This window comes from Podarcis vaucheri (genome assembly GCF_965113315.1).
Source record: "Podarcis vaucheri genome assembly, chromosome: 2".
Lineage (NCBI taxonomy): Eukaryota > Metazoa > Chordata > Lepidosauria > Squamata > Lacertidae > Podarcis > Podarcis vaucheri.
The window spans coordinates 96,044,576-96,072,308 of NC_138760.1; the positions used below are offsets into that span (position 1 = coordinate 96,044,576).

Genomic DNA, 27,733 nt, shown 5'->3' on the forward strand with positions numbered 1-27,733 from the left:
CTGGCTGGGTTTCCCCAGCCACTCTGGGAGGCTTCCACAAAGACCAAAAATACAGTAATATGTCATACATTAAAAACTTCCCTGAACAGGGCTGCCTTAAGATGTCTTCTGAATGTCAGGGAGTTGTTTATCTCTTTGACATCTGATGGGAGGGCATTCCATAGGACGGGCGCCACTACCGAGAAGGCCCTCTGCCTGGTTCCCTGTAGCTTTGCTTCTCGCAATGAGGGAACCGCCAGAAGGCCCTCGGCGCTGGACCTCAGCGTCCGGGCAGAATGATGGGGGTGGAGACGCTCCTTCAGGTATACTGGGCCGAGTAAGCTGGTCAACACTGTTAGCAAGCTGGTCAACACTGTTGGGCTATTTCGCCAACAGGGTGTGCGCAGTGACTGAGGTGTTGAAATAAAAGGCTGTCCGCTTTTTTTATTTTTGAGTATATAACAATCAAAAGCTGCAAGTCACCACTCCTCACCAGCAGCATACAACACATTTAATCAACTTAAATACAGTTTTCAAATAATCAATTACCCTATCACATCCCTGCATTCGGTGCAGAAAGGAAACTCCCCCTTTGATTAGTCAAGAGACCGCAGGTGTGCTGCCAAGCATACACCTCTGAGTAGCACCACTGACCATCTCAAGATCGATGAGCAACTGTGGTTTCCCCAGGTCTAAAAGACTGCATTTTTGTGTGTGATTACGGCGACATGCTGTATTTATTTGATATGGCTTGGACTAATGTTCCGTAGTCCTAGGAATGCAGCCCATTAGGAGAGTCTTTGCATCAAGTGTAATGGTGCTTTGCAAAGCTAAGTTGAAATGAGTATCAACATCAAGCCAGCATTGTGTTCCTAGTGGGCAATTCCACATGGAATGAATTTTACATTCCTTGGGACTGTTTGCAATGCCAGTAAGAAGAATGCATCCTTTCTGTATTGCAAATGAGATCCTGAATATATCCCGAATAGGACTCCTTGCTGTATGCAGTCTTAAGTCTCCAGCAGTCGAAGTTCAGCCCTTTTACAGAACTGACTTGAGTACTCAAGTAAGGTGGTTTGCAAACTAGGAGGAACCCCTAAACCTAGGGCTCAATCTGCAGGATTTGTCATGGAAACAGAATGTGAGAGGGACAGGACTCTTGTAGTGCCTTACAGACCTTCAGGATGGATCAAGAAAGGAATCTTTTCATACAACGTGACGAGAGGTCCTGAGGAAGGTGTTCTAAAGGATTCGAAGTCACCTGCGGGGCATCCTCTATTCATCAGTTGACTTCCGGGAATGCCGAAATATATAGCACTACAAAGACAAAACCTTTATTCATAGCTCTGAAAGCCATGTCGAAAAAGAAGAGGGGGGGGGGAAGATGGAAACTGTGCAAAACTGGGGTCAAACTTAATCAATGCAAGCTGTTCCCCAGGTGAAAATGCAGGTAGGGGAACCGCAACTGCTTTCAAGAAATTCAGTTGCTGGGATTAAATAGGAGAACATTTGGTTTGCTTGTTACATTTCATGTGTGCCTGTCCCACCCTCCCAAGCTAGTATAGAGAGACTCCAGGATAAGGTCAGACATTGTAAGTCTCCAGGATTTTTAACTGAGCAAGCTGAAGAAGGTTGCAGTAAGAAAAGAAAAAAGCTGCAATACTTTCAACAAGTTAGACGGAAGAAAGAAACTATATTAACTTGATAACACAATCTTGCTGCAGTAAAATTGCATTTCCTAGCCTCCCGAGACCTGCATATTAAACAGTAATACATCCCTCCAGCTAGTGCTCCCTGGGATTATTGAAATTCTCCCCAAAGCCTTCTTTTTAACTTTATAATGTTAAGCACTGAGTTGGTTCAGAAATGTCACACTGTGTATGAAGTTTGGGAATATATCCCAGATTGCCAAAGGATTACCAGGCATCTCTGCCTAAAAAAACCTATAGAATAGAAGCTAACCCAATATTTGATTGTATACTGTTCCTCAAGATGAGCCTGGCAACTGAATGAAAAAAGTAAATGGAATAACATACTGTATGATGCTTGGAATGGAAATCATAGCTTATTATACTTAGGGGAGTGAGAATTTCCTAGCATTTAGCTCTTAACACCAACACAGACAAATATGGGACATTTACAGTCTTGCAAACACCACAGATGTAATAATAATCAATCGGCGCAAGCACTGGCAAGCAAAAACAAGAGTCAGCATTAAACGAAGAGCCGCTGAAATAGCTCTTAGCTCCTCACGGAGAGTTTTCAAGGCGGTGAAATCATTAGGTGATTTGGGACAGTTTAAAGTCTCTTTCATAATGCCTAGCCATCTTCAGTATTAAACAATCAATTGACTTGTTGCTCAGCACGGAGAAAGATCTGTTCTGATTGTCTTTGCAAACTTAGCCCTAACAAACAGCATGGTCGCTGATATATAAGAGCATCTTGCCAAAATTCCACATGTGCCAGCTCCTGTAGAATACTAGATATATCCATACGGGAGACAGATGAGCACATCACAATATGACCTGAAGTTTTGACATAGGTACAGACCTATGCTTTCACTGAATATGCAAACATGTATCTGGTAGACTGGTCATAAATTCCAAGCAAAGTTAATCTGACATACATTGGAATCATTCTGTAGTGAGATTGTGTTCAGCCACCTTGCAACAGGAAACCTAAATTACACATGACCAGGTTTCCCCATTTTTACATAGCACAAAGGTGGTTGTTGTTGTTTTTTAAAAAAACATTTTCATTAAACATTACAAATGGTAAATAAAAGCCCACATAATTTTCAGTTCCAAAGCACAAAGCAAAGGACAATATAGAAGTAAGGAAAGTAGCCACCAAAGTAATATTATGAGCGCTCTGCTATTGTGTATTTGGAGATTCATCTTAACACAATGATCCTATGCCCAGCGGCGGAGCAAGTCGATCAGGCGCCTGGGGTGGTGCACATGTCCCTGTGCCCAGGGGTGGGGCGAGCGCTGGCTGCTATTTTGTCACCCCCCCAGTGGTGACTCCTGGGGCAGACCGCCCCTACCGCGCCCCCTTCCTCCGCCCCTACCTATGGCTCATGCATTGCACTACGTTTAGTGAGCATGGCCCCTCCACAAAGGAGCTTGAGAGAATGGGGGATATAAAATACAGTGGTACCTCTGGTTACAAACTTAATCCATTCCGGAGGTTTGTTCTTAACCTGAAACCATTCTTAACCTGAGGTACTACTTTAGCTAATGGGGCCTCCCACTGCCACCGCCCCACTGCTGTTCAATTTTTGTTATCATCCTGAGGTAAAGTTCTTAACCTGAGGTACTACTTCCGGGTTAGCGGAATCTGTAACCTGAAGTGTTTGTAACCCGAGGTACCCCTGTATGCTGTTCCTAACTAATGAAGGAGAAGAAACATCAAATCTTCCCCCTCACACTTTTCCAAAACTCATATAATTAACATTCTCCTGCATGAGAGTAGGTTAGACCCTTATTAGGAGTTGAATTGTTCTGATTTATTGAGGAAAAGGCAGAAACTAAGTGTTGAAATACATGAAATATTGGGCAGACACAATGGTTGTCCACACATACTGTATATCCTGTTCACATATAAGGCAGAGGGAATTTTGGTCAGCCTGTACAATTCATATATCACTGACCAAATTTAATACTGAGCAACTCCTGCATATACAGTTGCCAACTAAAACAAATGTGCCAGACATCTAGGGACTCAGCTACATTGGTAAAAAACAACAACAGTATTTTGAATGTGTTATAAACATGCAACACCAGACGGCGCTGGAGTGTAAAAAAAATTCAATGATTTTCCAGAGCGTTTCCCCCCTTTTGTTATAACAATTTTATTTCTGACTTATTTATAGCATTTTTCTCCTTTGTGTAGATCCACTCTGAATTACAAATCAAGGGCATGGTTATCAGTATGGACAGAATATCTGGTTTCAAAACCTTATGGAGTCTTAAACTCACTGTGTGGTCTGAAGCAAGCTAGAACCTTCCTTCTTCCCATCTGTTAAAATGGAATATGAATAAACCACCCTACTTTATTTATTAATGATTTGTTGCATTTTGATTCCTACTTTTTCTATTGGTGGAGTTGAGTGGGGGCTTCTATCCAGGTACTCATGAGTCTCCCACTCATTACATTACTTTTAGAAATACAGCCACATTTGATACCTTCAGGCTTCTGAGTCAATTTATGCTTTGGAAATGTTTTCTGATACAACTGATAATGACCACATACCAACTCGTTACTGAAATCTGGGCTCAACTTTGTGAACCCTTCGCTTCTGAAAACTGATTTGAAACTGATCTGGAAACCACCATTCCATTTGTGAAACATTCTTGTGTGAACACTCAAGTATACGTTACTTGACAACTAGACCATGTGAACAAGGATTCTACAATGGCATCTTTGCATCTGGGAAGGCTCATAGTGGGAGAAAAGTGTTTTTTCAGGAACCTTCAGCCGAAACGGAGCACAGCTTCATCACCACCTTGAACTGACAACATAATGGGAACCAGGGTGAAATTAGTTCTATATTCATATAGACAGCATAGCTCAGTCAGTAGAGCTTGAGACTCAGGGTCGCGGGTCTGAGCCACACGTTTGGCAAATGACCCTTGTGGTCTCTTCCAACTTTATGATTCTATTATTTTTAGGCAGGCAGCTCTGCATTGTGCAATCTGAAGCTTTCAGACTGTCGTTCAGGGACACTCCCACAAGGGTACATTACAGTAGTCCATACAAAATGTGATGAAAGCTTAGGTGGCAGTGGCTATATTCTTTTCCTTCAAGACATTAAATTTCTTAGCAACTCCTCCTAAATAAGTGGTAGCAGAGGCAGGACCTGGCTCTGAAATCCTCATCTTTAAATCTGAAGACTCTGTTTAGATTTAAATCCTTTCCTCCATGTTGTTTGAAATAAGTGTAATTTTTAATTACAGTAATTATCTTAAATTGCAGCTGAGGTTTTCCATTTACCATAGGAGAAATCGAGGGGGGAAAAGAAGTGTATGAGAGATAGAGAAAGAAATGAGATGCATGCTGCACTGCTTGAAGAGAAAAATACAGGGGGGTTATCACATTAATATGTCTGTGTAATTAATGTTTGGAATGGTCTTGTGTACTGGGAAAGAAGAGTATTCCCTAAAACAAAAAGCAACAATATTCAATACCAATTAGTGATGGGATCTAAACAAAAGCTGCAGGACTCCATTTGCCAACTGTTTGGGTGGCAAGGAAAGGAGAGGCAATTTTGTTACTGGTGTACGTTGATCCCAGGACTTCCCAGGAGGAAGACGATGAATTTAAGGCACATCCATGCTGTTATAGTTCAAAGCTCACTTAAAACAAATAGTTCATTTCCAATGTCGTGCATTTTTGCTTTTGCTGTCTTCTAGCTCCCACTTCTTGGCCTCAATTTATTATAAGTAGGCATTCTTTAAAACTGCACCATACAAATGCAAGAATTAAACTATGATATGAACAATAGAAGAGAATGGTTAAAAAAAACAAGATTAACTTTGATCTGCAATGTCAATAGATTCTACTGATGAAGGTACAGCAAAGACCAAATAAGAGAATTTCAGGAGTGAACACTCTCTGTAATGCACTTATGAAACTGATGTTCTTTTGGAGGCTTGTTAAAGTCTAGGCATAAACAGTTGAGGAAATAAAAATCTATCTGACTTTTAGAAGACATCTGAAGGCAACCATGATCAGGGAAGTTTTTAAAGTTTGATGTTATATTGTGTTTTAATTTGTGGTTTAATTTGTGGAAGCTGTCCAGAGTGGCTGGGGGAACCCAGTCAGATGGGCTGTGTGTGTGTGTGTGTGTGTGTGTGTGTGTGTGTGTGTGTAACTAATCCAGAATATGACAGCTAGACTGGTGATTGGGAGTGGTTGCCGAGACCACATAACACAAGTCCAGAAAGACCTGCATTGGCTCCCAGTACGTTTCCGAGCACAATTCAAAGTGTTGGTGCTGACCTTTAAAGCCCTAAACGGCCTCGTCCCAGTTATATTATATATATAACTGCCATCTCTATAAAAGTAAAAAAAAGAGAGGAAAAGGACCCCTGGACAGTTGAGTCCAGTCAAAGGTGACTATGGGGTTGCGGTGCTCATCTTGCTTTCAGGTCGAGGGAGCCGGCGTTTGTCCACATGTGGCCAGCATGGCTAAACTGCTTCTGGTACAATGCAACACCATGACGGAAACCAGAGTGAACGGAAACACGGTTTACCCTCCCACCACAGTGGTACCTATTTATCTACATGCACTGCTGTGCTTTCAAACTGCTAGGTTGGCAGGAGCTGGGACAGAACAACGGGAGCTCACCCCATCGCAGGGATTCGAACTGCCAACCTTCTGATCAGCAAGCCCAAGAGGCTCAGTGGTTTAGACCATAGCTGCACCCGTGTCCCTACCATCTACATAACACTAAGTCTCTATCCATAAGTCACTGCCCCTTCTATCCAAGTCTACTCTGAGTGCCACAAAACATTTCGGACTTTGCTGATGAGGGTATGGGGAGACATAGCCCCATAGCACACAGCTTTCCAGCACTGGGAAAGCTGTGAAAGAACAAGAAAGAGCAAAGGGTGTGTCAGGAGGCTGCTGTCTTGACTTTTATACTCCTTATAGCAATGTATAGAAATGTAACGGTCAAATGTGTTAGCGAACAGCCATATGCAATAGGAATATATATGTGCACAACTGTTGGATCAACTGTGGTGTAGTTTTAAAAAGGTAGGAATTAAATTTATCCTAGGTCAGCTTCAAACTTGGCAAACCCCACATAATAGCTTTGATCAGAGCCTGCTGCAAGATAGAAAATGGCAGCCAGGCTACTTTGAACCTACCCCCACTACTCCTATGATGCTACAGCTGTTTTCAGCCTCAGTCAAAACTCCATCCTCTGCTTCTTATTATCTGACTTCATACTCTGATCTTTAAGAATCACTTGTCACCTCTTCATTCACACTAAATTTAAAGCACTGTCATTTTTCCTGTCATCATTGGGATACTAAAAAACTAATTAAAAATTAGCCTAAGGTAGCTCTTTGTATTATATGCCATATCTATGTGGGATGGTGATGGAGAAGCTATGACCTGAAAATTAAGTATGATGAAATGACAGATTTAAATACTCTCCAACAGATCTTGAGTTTAAAGGTTTGCCATTTAGTGCCTAAATTGTGTATGTGTATTACAAAAAGGTTTTATTATAATTGGAGCAGTAACAGTGGTGTGGGGGGGCAGGTGTGGTTGCCCCAGGTGCAAAATTGTTAGGGGTGCAAAATTCAATGCCTGGTGATGCCTGAATCTAGCTACCCACTTTTGCTGCTCCACTGAAAACAGCTTCTCCATGAGAACCAGGAAGTGACCTCTCCAGACTCTTCTTATCTCTGTGGCTGCGATCTTTTGGGTGATGTGGATGTTGTTGGACAGTTTAATGTGCATGCATACTCCTTCTTTTCCCACCCCTCCTTCATGGCCCCGGGCACTGGCAACCCATGCTACAACACTGATCAATAAAAGGGAGATGTTAAACGTGAATACCTGTGTGTGTACAATTAAGTATTATTCGGGGTGCACCAAAATCTTTCATATATTTGTGCACTTTTTGTTTGCTTACTGGTAATGTCAGCAAAGGTATAAATATATTATCCGTAGCCCAAAGAAAATGATGGCTAATGATTTTTTTACACAGACTTTCTTCAGACCTCTTTAGAGATTGACTCCACCCACCAGAAGTCTTTGTAACTGGCACCTTTACTCTTAGAGAGTGGTTTGCAAGTGCCACATGTACTTCCATACCTGATGCTTCTGACCTAAAAAGGAGTACTTGTCCCTGAACTATGGCTTCATTTATTTTCCAAACAGCTATTACAGAATTACAGAGTTCAAAAGCCTTATTTTCCCATAGCAGCCCTTCTGGCTATGAATAGAAAAATGGGGACAACTCAGCTGGCCTGCATTTAGCAGAACACCTTGCTGGTATACTGCCTTCCTCATGTGAGAAAAATCAAATGATGACAAGATATGCAGTCTCAATAAAAAGCTGGCTGAATGCACCTATGGGTGGACTTTATGGGTGGGTTGTATTCCTTTGAAATCACTTGTGAATTGGCTCTCTGCCTTTTGTACAGGTGTCATAATACAAAACACCCAGATTTTGAAGTTGGCATTTCACCACATTCAAAGAATCAATGCAGCATTCCAAGCAGATTCCAGTGGCTACCAGGATAACTGAACGACAGTCCAGCTCTGCCCTTCATGCTCAAGCAGCATAATAGGTGGTACAGGATACACAAAGCAGGAACCAGCATTATGCAGTAAGACTTTTTAAAGCACTGGCCTGGGGGAGGAGGACACCATTTGGGCCCAGCCGGCTTCAGGTGGCAAAATGTCTTGGGTCGGCCCTAGTGCCAACCTAATCATCATCATCATCATCATGGATTGGCTTCAAGAATCGAAGAGCTGAATGTATAGAATATTTTCTTTTAATGTAAAGAAAATGTTGAGAGGGCTGGAATACACAAAATGAGGCAGAGGAACAAAGGTAAATGCAAAGATGGATGGCAGCACGTGAGGAGAACAAAAGGGGAAGACCAATATAACACCAGTAGGAAATAGACCATGATGGCCAACAGAAATGGCAATGGAAGGAAATCAGCAATTGTTGTTGTTGTTTAGTCATGTAGTCATGTCTGACTCTTTGTGACCCCAGGAAGCTGGACTTGATGACCCTCGTGGTGTCATCCAATGGTACAATTCTATGGTTCTATGAAAGCCTCAAAATGCAACGCAATTACAGCATACATGTTTGTTGTTTAGTCGTTTAGTCGTGTCCGACTCTTTGTGACCCCATGGACCAGAGCACGCCAGGCACCTCTGTCTTCCACTGCCTCCCGCAGTTTGGTCAAACTCATGCTGGTAGCTTCGAGAACACTGTCCAACCACCTTGTCCTCTGTCGTCCCCTTCTCCTTGTGCCCTCCATCTTTCCCAACATCAGGGTCTTTTCCAGGGAGTCTTCTCTTCTCATGAGGTGGCCAAAGTATTGGAGTCTCAGCTTCAGGATCTGTCCTTCCAGTGAGCACTCAGGGCTGATTTCCTTAAGAATGGATATGTTTGATCTTCTTGCAGTCCATGGGACTCTCAAGAGTCTCCTCCAGCACCATAATTCAAAAGCATCAATTCTTCGGTGATCAGCCTTCTTTATGGTCCAGCTCTCACTTCCATACATCACTACTGGGAAAACCATAGCTTTAACTATACAGACCTTTGTCGGCAAGGTGATGTCTCTGCTTTGAAATTAGCAATAGACCCTCAAAGTCAGGTGAACCCTTGCTAGTTTTGCTCCTCCTCGCATAGATCCCAGGATTTACTATCTGTTCTGTCTAGTCATTTTATGCATTTTATTTTTGGATAGTGTTGGCAAAAAGGCAAGGTAATAAATACAAGATTAAAGTAGGAAGCGCTCTTCCTTCCCCTTGCTGCTTCATGCCATTGGACCTGTCAGTATGCTCCTTTTATTTTCTCTTGGGAATCTGCACAAACATTGTTAGTCCTGTTTTCATTCTACACACATGTGCCCAGGACTACACACTTCAAATCCATACAAAGAAATTCACAACAAAGCTCTCATTGCGATGACACAACATTTCCTTGTGGCCTTAGATTCTACCCAACATGGCCAGACAAAATAAATTCTAATCTTTTCCCATTTGCTTCATATAAGTGCGCATATAGTACAAATCACAAGGGTGAATTTTTTGTTTTTGTTTTAACAACCTTTTTTAAAAAAATAAAAATAAAAGATGTATAAGCTGCCTTTGGGGTAACTGCCTCTCCTAAGAGGCTTCAATACAAAACAACAACAAATCATTGAATGATTTTCACTACTTTCATTTTATTTTGCCCAAATAAGCTTTGAAACGGCTGTCTGAAGAAAATGCAATTCTCTTTTATTGATTTTTGTTGCATAAACATGGGTACTGTTTATTGCTTATCAATACCAAAGAGCTCTGATTAAACACCTTTTAAATGCAACCTTTTATAAAGTGATTATTATATAAGCACACTGCTTGTCCTTTGCAAATAAGATCTGACTTTATCCTTCACTGTAATTACATCAAACAAGACCAGACTATATTAAGACTGATGTAAGCTCACAGGGCTTAATTCACGTAATCTGTACCTTTGGGACAGTGGCAAACATATATTTGTCCCACAAATGTTGTTAAGTTAGATCATTACTTCTTGCGGAACCAATTTACACAGGCAGTGGTATAGGACGACAAAATGGGCTAAGTGCTTTCCCTGGGGAAGGCAGGAATTACAGCCCACCCCCCTACAAAAAAAACCCTAACACAGAACCATTGACAATGATAGGCAGATGTGACTTGTCGTTGCTAAACAACCCCCTCCAACCCCTCAGCTAACAGCTCAGACAGAAACCATGACAAATGACTATGCAGGTTGATAGAATCATGGAATCGTTGAGTCGGAAGAGAGTGCATGGGTCCCTTGTCCATTCCCCTGCAATACAGGCATCTCAACTAAAGCATCCATGACGATTGGACATCCAACATCTACTTAAAAACCTCTGTTCCCCTGTCAAAAATCTCTTACTACTAGAAAGTTCTTCCTGATGTTTAGTCGGAACCTCCTGTCTTGTTACTTAAGACCATTGGTTTGGGTCCTACTCTCCACACTACGAGGAAACAAGCTTGCTCCATCTTCCATGTGATAATCCTTTACATATTGGAAGAATGCTATCATATCTCCTCTCAGTCTCCTCTTCTCCAGGCTAAACACCCTCAACTCCTTCAACTGTTCCTCATAATGCTTGGTTTCGAGACACCTGTTCACCTTGGTTGCTCACCTCTTCACAAGTTCCAGATTGTCAATATCCATCTTAAATTGTGGTGTCCAGAACTAGACAAAGTGCTCCGAGTGGTCTGACCAAGGTAGAATAAAGCAGTACTACTACTTCTCTTGATCAGGACATTAGACTTCTGTGGCTGCATCCTAGAATAGCATTAGCTTTTTTGGCTGCTACATCACACTGTTGGCTCATGTCAAGCTTGTGGTCTACTAAGACCCCTAGATCTTTTTCACATGTACTACTGGCAGGTCAGGTGTCCCCCATCTTATACTTATACAGCTGGTTATTCCTGCCTAAGTGCAGAATCTGACATTTGTCCCTATTGAAATTCAGTTTGTTAGATTTGGACCAGTTCTCCAGTCTCTTAAGGTCATGTTGAAACCCGATTCTGTCCTCTGCATTAGCAACCCCTCCCAGGTTGGTGTCATCTACAAATCTGATGAGCAGCCCCTCAGTTCTCTCATCCAAGTCTTTCATAAAGACATTGAACAACAAAGGGCCCAGAACATCCCTGACAAACTGAACAGACAAAGGGTCCTTTGAGGAATGTTCATTGGTTCAAAGTAGTCAACGCCTTTGAGAAAGTTGAAGTGTTTCTCTATCCAAAGAGTCATTCTTCTCATTATAATTTCCATAAATTGAGTGCAAAACTACATGCATAACCTGTGTGGTTAGAGTGCCAGACTTGGACTTGGGAGACCAGGGTTGAAATCCCCACTCAGTCACAAAGCTCACTGGGTGACCTTGGGACAGCCGCTGTTTCTCAGTCTAACTGATCTCACAGGGCTGTTGTGAGGATAAAATCAGGAGGGAAGAACCATGTACACTGCCTTGAGCTCCTTGTTGGAAAAGGCAGGATATTGAATGCATGCATGCATGAATGAATGAATGGCAGGTCTGTTTGCTGAAAATTACACATTGATCTGGAAGGTTATCCTTGGGAAATGAGTTGGGTTGTGTTCAATGCAGTGCTAAGGTGAACATCCCATCAGCGCAAGGATTTCTCCTTGTGCAATAGAACATTCTTCCCCTCTCCACTCACTATGCACCACTTAAATCTGTTTCTCCACGAGCTGCCTAAATCAGTTTCTGCCCAATACTCCAGAGCAGATTTGGGGATGGCACAGGGTGTGCCTGGGGAAGAAGGGGGAAATCTCATTGCACTAGTGTTAATCCTTGCGCTAGTGCAATATTTTGGTTGAACATTGCCCATTGTTTCTTAGAATACAGCAACATCGAGAGAACATACATACTTACCCTTCCATTCAGCCTTGCAAAGAACCCCCGATGTAGCTTATACTTAGAGAAATAAATTATACAAACACCAACACAATTTTAAAAGAGAGAGAGGCAGAGAGCACACACACCCTGCCAACAGAAAATAAAGAAAGAATAACAGCTTGCCTCCCTCTCATTCGCACTATGATACACTGTGGACAACCCAGCATGGATTTTAAAAAAACTTTTGTAAGAACTTGATGTTTTATGTAAAACTGGTGCAGAGACATGTGCGGCCTAAGCGAGACAGCAAGTCTCCTCGGTATTCTAATTTTTTCTTTCTAAGTGCGAATAGAGGAGGTCAGAAGTATCGCACATTTAACAAGTCATGTTATTCTCACATTATCGGCAAAAAACTCTTTTAGAAAAAGGCACCACAAAGATTCGCGTTCCCATGGAACTTCACTGGAAATATTCCCTTGTGAATTTCAACCCAGCTGCCTGAATTTTCACTTTTATGGATGGGCACTGACTGTTACCTTGATGGCAGGACGGCTGCTGTGTGTGGCACATACTCTTTGTTTGGATCCTATTCAACTCAGTACATAACATTCTTGTTCATGGACCTTACAACCCTCTGTCTACTAAGAGCTTTGAGGTGCTAATAACAGTAACAGAATGATAAAATGAAATCAAACTTACAAAATACGCCCATCTTGCAAACGCTAAAAATCATTATAACTTCTAAAATGTCAGGTTGTATGCACAGACTGTGATAGGAGTGAGTCAGCAGTAGACCACACTGAGCAAGTTGGAGTTAACTCTTTATTAGGGGGAAAAAATCCAGGATCTACACAGGAGTGTCAGGCCTCATGAGCACAGCACCCCTTCTTGGGTAGGTCTTGCCCCAATGAAGCAGTTGCAGAGACATCTGTGACTTTTCACCAGCCTGATTCATCTCTGCCTCTAGGCCTTTGTTCTCCCACTCTCCTGCTTCAGTTTCTGCCTGCGATTCTAAAGACATGATTTCTTGCTGTTGTCAAATAAGCCACACCAACTTGGGTGAGGCTCACCTGCTCTTGCAGATCAACTCAGTGACCAAGCTGGGATTTAAGCCTTCAGGTGGACCTAAATTGTTCAAGGCTTTGCAAATGAATACAAAGTCCTTGAACCTAGCTCGGCAGTCGATGAGCAAACAAGGGCAGGAATCCTAACACTGGTGTCACATGTTGTTGGCTAGATGTCCTTGTCAGCAACCAGGCAGAGCTTTTGAACCAGGCTCAAGGCACTCCAGATAAAGCTCATTGCAGTAATCCATCTTTGAGGTTACCAACTCATGGACTACAGTTATTCCACCAGTTATTCATCTCTAAGGCCTATCAACCTACTTCACATTTTAACCTTTTCTCTTAAGCAGCAAAGGACTCTTGGGATCATAGAATTGGAAGGGAGCCTGGGGCTCATCTATTCCAAGCCCCTGAACTATGCAGGAATATGCAGTTGTCCCATATGGGGATCAAAGCTGCAACCTTGCTGCTATGAGTGCCATGCTTAACCAGCTGAACTATCCAACATCATTTCACTTTTACTTGATATTCAAGCAGCTCATACTCTCCTGTGTAGCAATCTCAGTTTTTTATCCAACTTTTTGTGTCTTTTTATTTTTATTTTGACAAAGTAATAATCATAAATAAATAAGAATAAAAATGTGACCCCACCACCGAGACCATTCCATTGTAACTATCCAACCTCCCAGAATTTCAACACTTCTTGCAATGGTTTGACCCCTTTCCGTTTTAACAGTATAAATTCTACGAACACCTTCCATATCTCCTCAAAATCATTTCTCCTGCTTATTCCTTGTCTTACCTTAATGGCACATGTTAATTTCTCTTTAATAGCTACATCCCACACCTCTTTATACAAATTCTTCCATTTTATATTCTGCTTGCCCCTTCCACTTCCTAGCTATCATAATTTGTGCAGCTGTCAATAAATTTGTGAGCAAGTCCTTCATAGCCTGTGAACCTCCTACCTCATTGTAAATTGATAATAATGCTACCTCTAGACTTTCGGTCAGCTTTAACCCAGTGATTTCTGTTATCTCCTTAAACACCCTTTGTCAGAAAATTTGTACATATTTACACCCCCACCACATGTGAACATAATTCCGTTTCCTGGCACCCCCTCCAACATAACACCGGGTATTCCTTGTTTATTTGATTTAATCTGACTGGTATTAAATATCATCCCCAAACTAATTATAATAATTTTCTTTTATTCTTATGGACAACATTTTCAACATATGATTCTCCCATATTTTCCCCCAGCTTTGACTATCTATCTGTCTCCTTTCCTACACCTCTTTTAATTGATCTTCTTGATCCTCCATTTCTACTAATATTTTATAAATTTCACTGGTTTCCCCTTTTAAAACTGTATTTTCTTCTTTATCTCCCCTTTTTATATATTTTTTTTCAAATTCTGTATATTCTTTGCCGTTCTTGCTTTCCCTTAACCACTTCTTCATCCATTGCTCCAGTCATCCAACTTTTACTATCTCCAGGTAGCAGCATTAAAAAATAGCCAAGTAGCAGTTAAGAGAACACTCCCTGAGCAAAATCCCTGATTCAAATTCCTCCATTGCAGTAGTAGCCAATACAGGCAGAGCTGTATTGCTGACCTGGCTTCCCAATGCTGCACCTTGCTGGGGAGAGAGGCAAGGCAAAAGGGAGTGCAGTGTGGGCACAGCAGCAGGAGCCTCAGATAAAGGTAAAGGTAAAGGTACCCCTGCCCGAACGGGCCAGTCTTGACAGACTCTGGGGTTTGTGCGCCCATCTCACTCAAGAGGCCGGGGGCCAGCGCTGTCCGGAGACACTTCCGGGTCACGTGGCCAGCGTGACAAAGCTGCATCTGGCGAGCCAGCGCAGCACACGGAGCCTCAGATAAACTACAATAAACTCAAATAACCTCTTTGAGCAAAATAATGAAAGCCTATCACTGCAAATGGAGGTGCTCTCATGTTTCGTGGTAGGCAAGGCATCCTCCTTTGGTATATACACATTCACTAGCAGTCTTTGGGGAGCAGTTGTTCTCTGCTACGAGATAACAGAGATGACATTAAAATGTCTCTTCTCATTTCAGTTTGATGTGTAATCTAATGATAAGAGAGAAACATGGCAGTCTAATTTATGAATCTGAAACGCATAAATGATAAGGCAGTGGAAGCAAAAAAAAAGGGGGGAAAGCAGCAACAGTCTTACCAAATAAACAGTCTTACATAAATGTGATTGACACCCTCTAATTAACACACTGTGCCCTAAGATCTTATCACAGTGTATTATCAAATAAGGATCCACAATTGGCCTAGAATAAGACATCATGGCTGCATTGAGAATGGATCTTCTACATCCAAGTTAGTAACCGTTTACATACCAGCTGAACAAAGATTGTTTGCGTGACCAGGCACGACAACCCCAGCCCCCAGGGATTGTGGGAAAGGAAATAAAGCCTCTGACAACGTTATGGAATTAAAATTAGGCCACAACTTTATTAAACTTCTGAATGTAGGAAGACCTTGGCTTAGGCCTTGGGCGTGTATCCCTCCCAGCCCCCCAGCTGGGGGAACTGGGGCACATCAGGATAACTGGGATATGGGGGTGCTCTGCCCAACGTAAGTGTAGGCAGGCAGCCGAGCCCATATCCCCGCATGCAGGGTAGTTCAGTGACAACCTTTCAGTGTATGGCCACTGATACCCATTTACGTAACCCCTTTAAGAAGGGACCCTAGAATCGCCGTCGCAGGGGGTGAATCACCACATCACCCCCTCCCCCCATTATAGAGAAGAAAAGACTAAAGGATTCCGCCAAAGTTGTAACAAATTGCTACAGGGAAGACAAGACCTGCCAATGCAGGAAAATTTCTTCCCGGTCCTTCAACAGCAACCAGTCATAGACCATAGCAGCACCCTCTAAACAGGGAGCTAACGTTAACCAGCAAACAAGAAAACATTAAATAAGGGAGGGTAGGGAGGGTGGATCTCCAGAGCCATCTGCCTGGCTAATACTGGCTCCTCCCCCTATTTATAATGGGGCTGGCCCCACCTTCCAGCAATGAAACATAATACTGAGGCTGGGCGTGAACCTCTGAATAATACACTGAGAAGCAACCCAGCCCCCTTCTACTAGCAAGTTCCCTGGCAACTGTAGCACCACACGCAATCCCACAAAGGGCACCCCACAATATAGGATGTGAGTGCTCATTATGGGATGCAACCTGCCCTTGCACACAACTGGATTTTGGAGATTCTGCGCAGCCTCCCTCCAAAGCAAGCAATTCATCCTTTCCTATCTCTAGAAAGGTATCCATGCGTAAGCTGCATCTGCTTCTACTGACAGACTTGATAGGATATGATAGGATATGCCTTGGCATTGCACACAGTGCCCCCCGGACATAGGTAGTCATGCCAAGCACATGGCTGTATGTGCAATTGTCAATCACGTTCTTGTGAAGTGAACAAGGGAATGTAATGCAGGCATCTGTCTGTGCAGTAGTCCATGTTACAAGGAAAGTCCTATATTCAGAAACTAAGTGCCAAGCCTCAAAAGCCTGTGTGCAAATGTTGTGGGAGTCCAACTCCTGCCATCTCTGATTAGAGTGGCCAATAGTCAGGGATTATGAGGATTATAGTCCAACATGTTCTGGAGGGCATCACATGCCGCAATTGCTTTCAGACCTGCAAGGAAGCAATTGCAAAGGCAGGAGACTTTGAAGGTTGCCTGTACAGAATGGTCACGTTCTTCACAGTCCCACTTTCTCCCATGCCTGTGAATTGTAAGGTAAAGGTAAAGGGACCCCTGACCATTAGGTCCAGTCGTGACCGACTCTGAGGTAGCGGCGCTCATACCGCTTTAGTGGCTGAGGGAGCCGGGGTACAGCTTCCGGGTCATGTGGTGAACATGACTAAGCCGCTTCTGGCAAACGAGAGCAGTGCACGGAAACACCGTTTACCTTCCCGCTGGAGCGGTACCTATTTATCTACTTGCACTTTGACGTGCTTTCGAACTGCTAGGTTGGCAGGAGCAGGAACCAAGCAACGGGAGCTCACCCCATCGCAGGGATTCAAACTGACGACCTTCCGATCGGCAAATCCTAGGCTCTGTGGTTTAACCCACAGCGCCATCCGCGTCCCAAGTCAACTGTAGCCCCCCCCCCCAAAGAAAAATCTCTGAAGAGGCTTTTTGGAGTGGATGGAGCTGCAGTGGGGAAGGAGGAGAAGGGAAAGAACCATTGGGCCTGCTTGCCTTCCAGTTGCACAGTGCTGAACAGAACGCTTTCAGACCAGATTTCCTTATAACTCTTAGAAGGAACAAGGAGTATATTAGCAGCGTGAACTTCGTAAAAAGGAATACAAATATTTGATTTCATCGGAATGAAGAAAGACACCGGATGTCAACTTAATGTGCAAAACTCATCTTCCAGGGTCTTTGCAGAGATGGCCTAACATGCAACAGACACAAAGCCCTGTATCAACAGAGAACACTTTTTCTCTTTACACAGCATCTCCTTAAGAAAGAGGTTTTCATATTTAAAATGTATATGAATACCAATCAGGAAGCCTATTGATTCTTGAAGGGTGCTAATCGAACAAGGAGGGGCTAGAGCTCAGCAATGGAGCACACACTTTGCATGCAGAATATCCCATGTTCGAAACTATGCTTCTCCAGGCAAGGATTTGTCTAAATCCCCACTGCCAGTCAGAGTCAGCCCTCTGTGGGAGGGTGGGAGTGCGCCTTGCTTGATCAACAAACAAATGGGAGCTTTAAGCTCCTACAGCATCCCTATAATATCATAAAGTTGGCAGGACCTGCTGTGCTTATAAAGAGGTTGCAAAACACATGAACATCTTGCTGGCTGCCGATAATTGACGCTGCATTTCACAAGCGTTCACCTTGGTGCGGAATATTTTACTGCTGTCATTTTACAGGGCTACCAGTCATCGTTGTCAGAGAAGCATTTGTCTACCCCATGCAAGTCCCATGATGCCTGTTGCTCACTAACAGAGGTGATGCGGAGAACAGCCTGCATGCCTATAAAGATTTTTGTAACAGCAGCCTACACAGTTAGGAAGATGGCTTCTCTTAAATTCAGCTGCATTGTGTTTATGAATCTAAAACTTACAATATATGAGACAACGGTTTAACATGAAGTTAGGTTCACAGTCTACATGTTAAACAAGGGAGGGCCATTCAGTGAAACGAGAGAGCAAAACCCTTACCTTCTATCGTTGCACGCTTAGGCAGAATGGTGATGGCTCCCTCGGCAACATCTTCCTGCTGAATTACAGGATTTATTTTGGAGCCCCAAGTGTCTGATGCCACCCAAAGAAAATGGCCAACTTGATCAGCCCTTTTTGCTGCTGCAAGGATATGCCTGCAGAGAGAAACAATTCAATTCAATTCAGTTGAGAGAAACATTTATAATTTACACAAATATAAAAGTGGGGGGAGATAGAAGGAAAGTCAAAGTGATACTTATTCACTTGAGAACAATAGCGAGCAGAGAAAGGTTGCTTAATGAGCTGGAACAATGAATCCCCATAACTGGAAGTTGAGTGCTGCCTCATAAGGCTGCTTTTAGTCTCGCTTTCCATTGTTTCTTGGCTTTGGAAGTTAGACTGGTACAATCAGCTACACAATTTGATATAGTTAGGAAGCAGCTGTGTGATTTCAAAATCAAGGATGCTTAAAAAATATATCCACCGGTCATTTAGAAATTATGCCACAATTTGGGCTGCTCCTGAAGCTTTTAACCTCCTTCAGAAATTCACTGGGGCAAGTCAGGCCCCAGAGTTAAGATTATAGTCCATTTTCTACAAAGCTCTTCATAACTGTCAAGAAAGAGGGGGTAGAAATAGGGGCATAGTTTTGTGACCAACCAGGCAATGACTTTGCAATCATAGTGCTTCTGGGTGGGGTCTAGAACAAATCTAAAACTGTGCCAGTGTTTTCACCACATTGTGTGTCTGTGGTAACAGAGGCAGCTGCAAGGCTCAGGACTCCCAAAGATGGCTTGAGAGAAAGCATTACCTGGTACTGACACACCAACTTCCTAACCTGGTAGGCAGAGTTCCACCAAATGCCCACAACCTGAGTCCTCCCTGTACCCTCTCACTGGCTGCCAGTGCAGAGAGAACAGGGTACCACCTCTCTGTTAAAAGTGATGCTGCTGACAACTTATACTAGGAAGGGATAAGTTCCAGGCAGTCAGAGTACAGCTATGAAAAAGGTGGAGCATGAGGCTTGTATCCTCTGCCCCTTTAAGGCTTGAATATAGAAAGTTGTCTTAAGCTGCACCTCAGAAGGAAAGGCAATGGGGAGACATCTGTAGTTTCAGGCTTTTCAAATCTAAGGCAGATTAGGTGTTGTCCAAATCAGTTTGAGATGATCTGACCTTCTATCTGAAGCATCAAAGTAGGATCCAAAACATTTTGAACATACAAGCAGAAGGTTGTACTGTAAACCTCTTAACCCTTTAGTTTGTTTGACACCCAAGGGCAACAACATAACTCAGGGCTGCCATACATCCTGATTTTGTTCAACAAAATTGCTCAACCATTTTTGATTGTCCTGGCTTTTACTTTTTGAAATATGGCAATCCTAACATAATTAAAGCTTCAATGAATGTGATATATAGTATAGTTTATGCCTTCCTAAATGCAAAATGTAGAATTACTTCTCCTGGAAATATATTTTTATCTTGATTTTACAACACATTTCACTCCTCATTCTTTCGCCACGGTAATTTCTGTGCTAATTACTTCCCTGTAGAATAATCTATAAAAAAGGTCTATGGGCATTTAGCTACAGTACATTTCATACTGAAGAAAATACCCCTATCTTATTTTCCTTCCTAATGGTTAAGCAAGTATGGATATGATTGCGCTTGGAAAGGCCACTTCTCCCCCGTAATAGGAGGGTTGCAATGAATGCCCATGGTTTTCATTTCCTAAAGCAAAAAAAAAAGCAAAAAAAAAAAAAAGCACAATTACCATATCAGACAAGTGTTCAAATATTGCCACAACTTTCCAAACAGTTGATTGACTGGTGAAACAGAGAAAAGAAAAACGATGACATTACACAAGATGCTGCGGAATCAAGCTAATTGCACGGAACAAGGAAGGAGCGCAATAGCTCAGTCTTTGAGTAATACCCCAGCACTAAAGCAATATCAATAAAGAGCACAGAAAAGCAAGACGTAATTATAAGCAATAGCCTAACGTCCTAGGCTTCTTCGGGCTTCTTCCGTGCAATTAACACTGTACAGGCGAGGAAGGGAGAATGAGCGTGCTCAAGCACTGCATAGAAAATTAGTATTCTAAAATGTGTGACGATTCTACATGGATTAGAGCAGGCTCTCAGTGCAGTCACTATCTCACCAACTCATGGAGGGCAAGAGGAACAGCAACAGAGGGATGAGACAAGTGTTATGTACTGAAGTTCTCACCCCGGGCCAGCAGGGGATACTGTAGATAGTTATGCAAATAAGGGATCAAAAGTGATGTTCAGTGATTGGATAGTTTTAGAAAGTTGTTACAGTAACGTTGTACTGGAGCTCTATATAAGCACGCTGACTGAACCCTTCAGTTCAGTTCTGTCCTGGCCTGTGAATAAACAAGAGCTGTTTGAAGAATCGCTGTGTCATCTGATATGTTCACCCACAACTTAACAAGCATATTCATCCCCACTCCCTCTTCTATGCAATATTAATTGTGTGGCTCAAGGAATGCCGGAAGAGGCTCCTGCAAACTAATGAAACACGTTTTTTCACAACAGGAAGGATGTGCATAAGTGCACAAACACTCTAGTAAAATAAACAGGTCTGTGTCTTTAAGCGAAGAGTGAAGGACAATTTTAGCATTCAACTAACTTGTGAAATAAGAATTCATGAAATTTCTGGCCTCCCCAAAACTGAATATCCACAGGGATTATCTCATTATAGATTTCAAAATCAGCATGCAGTTTCTGCCCATGGACATTCATCCATTCATTACACTTTCGGCACACTTCCTTACAATAGTTTTCTCAGTCTTTAAAATGTGTGTTTAAAACTAATAAGTGAGAAACCTGCTAGAATGGAAGGTTTTTCACTGTGGGGAGACAGGGAGAATAGCATGGCTTCAGCTGATTGGCAGGAACAAAATAGGATGGTGGTTCTTGCATCAGCAAAGGATTTAACAAAGTTCATCATATATATAATTCTGCTTGCACCAGTCCCACAGCCTGACTGCAAATGGCACCAGGGATGGCACAATGAGGCAAAACAATGGTATGAGCCCTGCCAGACTCCTTATATGCTGTTGCTCCCATCCACAAATCATTCTTACAAAATCACCCTCTGGCATCCATAACTCATGCTGAATAGGCACTCATGTCAATGGAAAGGCATGCCAGCACAGGACATAGGAATTACAAGCATCATTTACTGAAAGAGTATGAGCAATGTGCTGCCTGAGGGAACCTTTGGTTATTGGCATCACCCCCACATTTGAGACCTCCACATTGTCCATACCTAACTGGCATTGCAGATGTGTAGAGTCCAGCCTGGGTTTAACATGTATGCATGTGCCCTGGATATTGCTGAGATGTATTTCCCATGCATAAATGCCTCAGGTGAGTGAAACAAGGATGCTATCAAACTATGTCTCATTTTAACGATACTAAATTCTTCAATATCTGTTATAGGATTCCAGCATATATATATTGGGGATGTATTCTACTAACCATCCTATCAGTGCATGGATTTCCACCTGTGCAAATGGACTCCCCACTCCTTCCTCTGCATGTCCTGCACCCTCTCCAAATCTGCTCCATTGGGTTGGGGGAACCTCTAAAACAGCTTTAGGAGGCACACAGGTGGGGTGGAGGAGAGTTGGAGAACATTCCATTGCACTAGAAAAGAAGCCTTGCACTGATGGAATGGTTTCCTTCATTCTACGTTGGATTCCAGCCACTGATTCAGAGAAGAAGGATATCATTGCATTTCTTGACCTCCTTGCCTATTTGCCTATATGCCTCCATGGAATAAAGAGGGCACTCTAGGCTTGTTGGTGACAATGGCATTCGGAAGGACACCACATGGAATTATTTAAGTGATCAGCTAAGCAATATAAAAGGAAGCCATGCAGAACCTGCAAATCACCCACCAACCATATACAGAAACCAGCAGCTGCCTGATGTTACTGTTACAATATTTCTCTTGCTTATTAATTTTCTTAATTAAGTGATATGCAGAGACAAAATTCGGCTTCATGTAATATCCACAAAACAAGCAGTTGTCTGAACAAAGGAGCCACTGAGGAAGGGAAGACGGGACAGGGAAGTGTGTGAGTCCGAGGGCAACAAATTCATGATTTGACCATACGTGGCAACTTGATCCAATATATTAAAAAAAATGTTAAAATAAATCTTTAAGCTACAGCTTGACACTACATTGTGACTGATTTCCCCTTTTTAAAAAAGGAAAGAAAAAAACAAGGCTTTTGTGTTTGTGGAAAATCCAGAGCCAGGGTTGTGGACAACGTTTCGCTAAAGTGTTTTTGCATAAGTCCTGCGGGCTGGCCTTGCATAGTGACTTTGCAATGTTATACTGCAGGGGAGCCAATTTTGTGCCCTCCAGATGCTCTTGGACTCCAGCTCTCATCATCCCTGACCATAGGCCATGCAGCAGCAACAACATCTGCCTCCTCCTGTTATATAAATCAATCACAAAGTGCAGAGGAATAATAATAATATAATAATAATTTATTATTTGTACCCCGCCCATCTGGCTGGGTCTCCCCAGCCACTCTGGGTGGCTATGAGTGGACACTGTGATACTGGCAACAAGAACAACACTTAGACAACATTGTGTGTGTTCAGGGTTGTTGTGCAACATCTATTTCAATGTGTAGTCTACTGAAAATGTACTTTATTTTATGTGGTAATGGCTGTGAATCTTGGGGTATGTTTTTTTGTTTTGCTTTTTGGTACTTTCCCCTCTTTATTTTATTCATATATGCTACTGGATTGTTATATAACAACAACAACAACAACAGAACTGTCATCATCAGATTTTCCCAGAAACTTTCAGGTTCTGTAATTGTTTGTCATTTGTTACTTCATTATATTGCAAAGCGCAATCTGGAAGAGGATAATCTGAACATATTACTGAATAACAGTGCCTTAGTTCTTTCCCTTAATGGTATCATTTCATAAAAGAGAGAGAGCCAGCAATTTTTAATCAGGTTTCAGGCTTTCTTCAATGGAATTGGCTTTGCTTTGGATTGTTTCATTTCTAATGTCACTTATTTTCCGTTTTACCTGAAATTACCTCTATAATAGTTTATTTTAACAACTCCAAAGCCCAACAATTCTTGGATGCACATGGTTCCTCTGATTCCTCAATAGCAAGCAATTGTAGGAAACAGGTGCTATTCTGAATCTGTTGAGCTGGAAGCTAGAACTGAAGTTGTGTGGGTTTCCCAAATCAAAATCTTTAATACGGTCAGTGACCAGAAAGCAATGTATAAAATATGACATTAAAAGTAGTATTGTACTACAAGTAACAGTAAAAAATATGGCCAATTCACAGAATTGGTGCTTATATTTATGACCAGATTTCGACTTTTAAGTTTTTAAAAATTCAATTCAATTCAGGAGTCGCTACTGTTTAATATCGTTCCTTTGATGTTCCTTGATTCGCTTCTCGGCCTTTTGGCTAAGATCAAGTGTAGTGTGGGTTTCCCTTCAAGGTGAAATAACTTTCACAGAGGGACCTGAGCAGCAGAGTTAGCCCAGTGATGAAGCAAAGTGAGGCAGTTGCCTCAAGCGACAGGCTAGGAGAAGCAGCTGATTCGCCTCTCTTGCTTACTGCCCTCCTCCTCTGGTGCCTGCCCACTGTGTACCTGCATGTTCAGTGACACCACCCCATCTGTCTCTCTTTCAGTCAGTTTGAATATTTGCATGCCCTTTCAAACCACACCCCATGAAGTGTATCCCGTCACATCCAATCAACAGCCTTCTCTGGTCAGGACAATGGAAGATGTACCGCTAACTAGCTTAGCTCCGGCCTCGGCAATAGCCAATGAAAAGTGGGCTGTGTTGAGAGTAATGCTAGCAGATCTCCATTAACTATTTGCTTGCTTATTTCAAAATGGCATGCAAACCTTCACCTCTGCAGGTTCAAGTCATAAGCATCTCTATTCTATGCCTATTCTCTTTCTCATTCTCCTTTCTTCTCTCAGACTCCTTACTCCTTATTTCCTTCATTTTTTTCTTCCTCTGTTTCATTTGCCTTCTGAAACATTGCTTATATTTTTCAAATAATTGAAAACAAGTCATTCTAAACCATGTGACCATCATTCTATAAGGTGGTTCTCAGTTGACAACAATTGCAGCCTTTATCTTCCCATCCCAAAGATTGTGAAAATGTTCAGCCTGAGTACTGATTGAATAACTTAGTGGTTTATGTATCTTGCATTTTCTATCCCACAAATTGCTCAGTAATTTTCTAAGACTTTGGGGGGTTATTGGTTTCTTAATCAGCTCTCATCTTGGTTAAAATTAAATCAATGCAACACAGTCTCCAGACAAAATGGTAACTTATATCAATACAGCTTTTTTATTTAAAAAAACAGGCAAGATGGAGCATTTTCATCTAAGGAACTACTACTGTGTTGGTGTTGCCAGGGGTCAGCAAACTTTTTCAGCAGGAGGCCGGTCCACTGTCCCTCAGATCTTGTGGGGCAGCGGACTATATTTTTTTGGGGGGGAAATGAACGAATTCCTATGCCCCACAAATAATCCATAGATGCATTTTAAATAAAAGCACACATTCTACTCATGTAAAAACACCAGGCAGGCCCCACAAATAACCCAGAGATGCATTCTAAATAAAAGAACATATTCTACTCACGTAAAAACATGCTTATTCCTAGACAATTTGAGGGCCGGATTTAGAAGGTGATTGGGCCGGATCTGGCCCCCGGGCCTTAGTTTGCTTTCCCATGGCATAGACACTTTGCAAGAAGGGTCTACCCTCTTCTGCTCCCCCTCCCAATTAATCTCAATCTTCAGATGATTCTGAACATAATGTTTACATCAAGCATTTTCTCTCTTTATTGTTTGGCAAGTTTTAGCTTAGGGTTGCCATAATTCAAGAAGTAAAAGCCAGTTGTTGAGCTTTTTTTTTTTTTTTACAAATTGTTGATGCTAAAAAACCTGAAATTTTTCGATTGACCTGCCTAAGATCCAGGACAAAGTGCCACCTTTTGGAAATTCCCCCCTTTGAAATCCCTGTAATGTCCAGAAAAATCCAGATGTATGGCAGCCCTATTTTTAGCTAAAATCTGCTTGCAATAGCTTTGATCTTGACTGTCAAACAACTCGGATTGTAAAAAGTGTACATTTAATGAATTTTCATAGTAACTGAGCTCTTGGTGAATTCTGCCTTGATTTTGCACCTCTGGTCTGGCAAGGCTAAATGTCAAAGCATCAGGTTCCCAGACCAAAGGCCTTGCAGTTTAGCTACTTTGCATATGAATTGCAAAGCAACTGAATTCTGCAAAGGGCAATATAATTAGCTACAAAGGACCTTTGCTGTAAAGTACAAAATATTTGGATTGCAAGCAAGTGATCTGAGATGCAGATTGCACTACCAGCTAATTCCTTTGGCTCTTACCATCCCTTTAGTTGTACACAAAAGTAAATGAGGTCTAGTTCACGCATATGATGTAGGACAGTGGTTCTTGGAATTTACCACTTCAGACTCCAAACAAGCAATCACACAACTGTATATTATCTATAAATATGTTTTGATGGACAGATTGATAGATAGGTAGATAATCACTCTATGTACATAGTACACTAGAGGCCATGGAGAAAAGTTCTACTGAGTATTTTCTGCTAGCATTTTCTGCTAGTGTACCAGTTTTGTATGGGGAGGGAATTTTCCTATGGGGAAGAATTCAACCATATAATCGCCCTCCTTCAGTCTGAAGTGGTACAGTCCAGGAACATTTGTGGATCAACATCTGTTGCTCATGTAATGCACAGAAATTTTAATACACAAAACTGATGCACCTCACAAAAACTTCCACTACTACTTTGAGTTGCACATTCTGTTCTATGTGTATATGCTCTTGAAATTATTTTCTATATTTTCTTGCTAATCCACAAAGCCATTATGTGTAAACAAGTTAATTTCTCCAGTCATCCTTACTTTATATCCTCATCGTAGGCAAATACAATGATAGCCCTGGCTCTGGGAGTATCTAGGAGCAGCTTGATAATTTTATCAAATTCGTAGGTCTTGTCTTTGCGATCCTGAGGGATTTTCAATGACTGAGCAATGCAGAGGTTACCTGTTAATAGAAAGAAAGAAGACAAGATGCTAAAATCTGTAAATTAGTGCAAGAAGGAATACTGGGGGGAAAATAGTGGTTAGATGAAGACTTCATTTGTCCAGTGTGGTCCAGTGGATGTGGTTTTAACTCTGGGGGAAATGGATCCAAATTTCCACTCAGCCATGAAGATATCTGGATGTTCATATGCAAGTAATCAGATCAGCCTAACCTACCTCAGAAATTCTCAGCTAGTCCAACCTGGCACCGTGAAGATTAATAATTCAGGAATATTAGGGTACCCTATAAATCAACAAGGCAGTATAAATGATTAGAAGTGGAGGGAAAGGAAGAAAAATGCAGATAAATCTGAAAATCTGAATCCAGAATTAGATTTCCATTAAATATCCCAGACCTTATGAGGTTTCCCAAAATCTAGACTGCCCTCCAAGTGTGTAGAAGCATTGCTTGGACTTTGGTTTTTCACCTAAAATACTTCATGGCGTGGAATGATTCCATCCCTGTTACCCTCACATAATAATTGAGAGGGGTGTGAATCCAAGGCCTGTAAAGAGAGATGGATCTGTGCACTGCAGGCGAGCTGCATTTGGAGAAGATTCAGCAAAACATAGCAAAAGACATAGCAGGTTCTGGGTTGCGGCCATCCCATATAGGCCTTTGGCAAGTTGTACGCAGATGGAACTCTAACCACAATTTCACCTTTGGCTGGATTTCACTATAGCTTAAGAAAGGTTTCCTGATTGGTGATAACAACATGAGAAGGAACGTGCTTGTCAACAGACGAGGGAGAGGGAGAAGGAGAGAGAGAGAGGTGGCATGATGCTGTGAAGAAAAATAAAGTTAAAGATGATTCAAAAGGAAAAAAAACCTCATGCATGGAGTTTGCTTTCAATTCTGCATTGTGATTTCTATTGAACTTTGGAGTGGTATACTTACTTTCTGCTACTGCAAAAAAAAAAAAGCACATGAGGACTGGTGGTGGTAGGTAATAAGATCTGATGCCCATCCTTCACACTGCTTTGTAAACTCAGGTAGTGCTAACACCTAGTTTAGGGTTCTGTGGGAATGGTGGGGGTGAGAGGTTGATGTGTATGTGCCCTCAGGCTCACTCTGATCAACAACAGATTGTTCTGAATGCTTAAATATTCAGTGTAGCCGCAGATTGTCCAACTAAAACAAAGGACAGCCAGCTTCAAATCTCCACTAAATGTGAAACTCCCTAAGTG

At 42.1% G+C, this 27,733-nt stretch overlaps 1 protein-coding gene and 1 long non-coding RNA gene across 4 annotated transcripts in view; one reads left to right on the top strand and one right to left on the bottom strand.

Moving 5' to 3' along the window:
- LOC309525497 overlaps positions 1–27,733 on the top strand; it is a 602,601-nt gene that overhangs the window by 562,083 nt on the left and 12,785 nt on the right. The window lies entirely within an intron of this gene.
- The window catches only part of GRM7 (glutamate metabotropic receptor 7), a 435,430-nt gene that overhangs the window by 186,156 nt on the left and 221,541 nt on the right, over positions 1–27,733 (bottom strand). For all 3 annotated transcript variants that reach the window (XM_082209416.1, XM_082209414.1, XM_082209415.1), the window contains exons 3-4: positions 26,366–26,507; positions 18,384–18,538 (exon numbers count right to left, since the gene is read on the bottom strand). In XM_082209416.1, the coding sequence (XP_082065542.1) occupies positions 18,384–18,538; positions 26,366–26,507 (297 nt within the window). The remainder of the gene's footprint in view (positions 1–18,383; positions 18,539–26,365; positions 26,508–27,733) is intronic.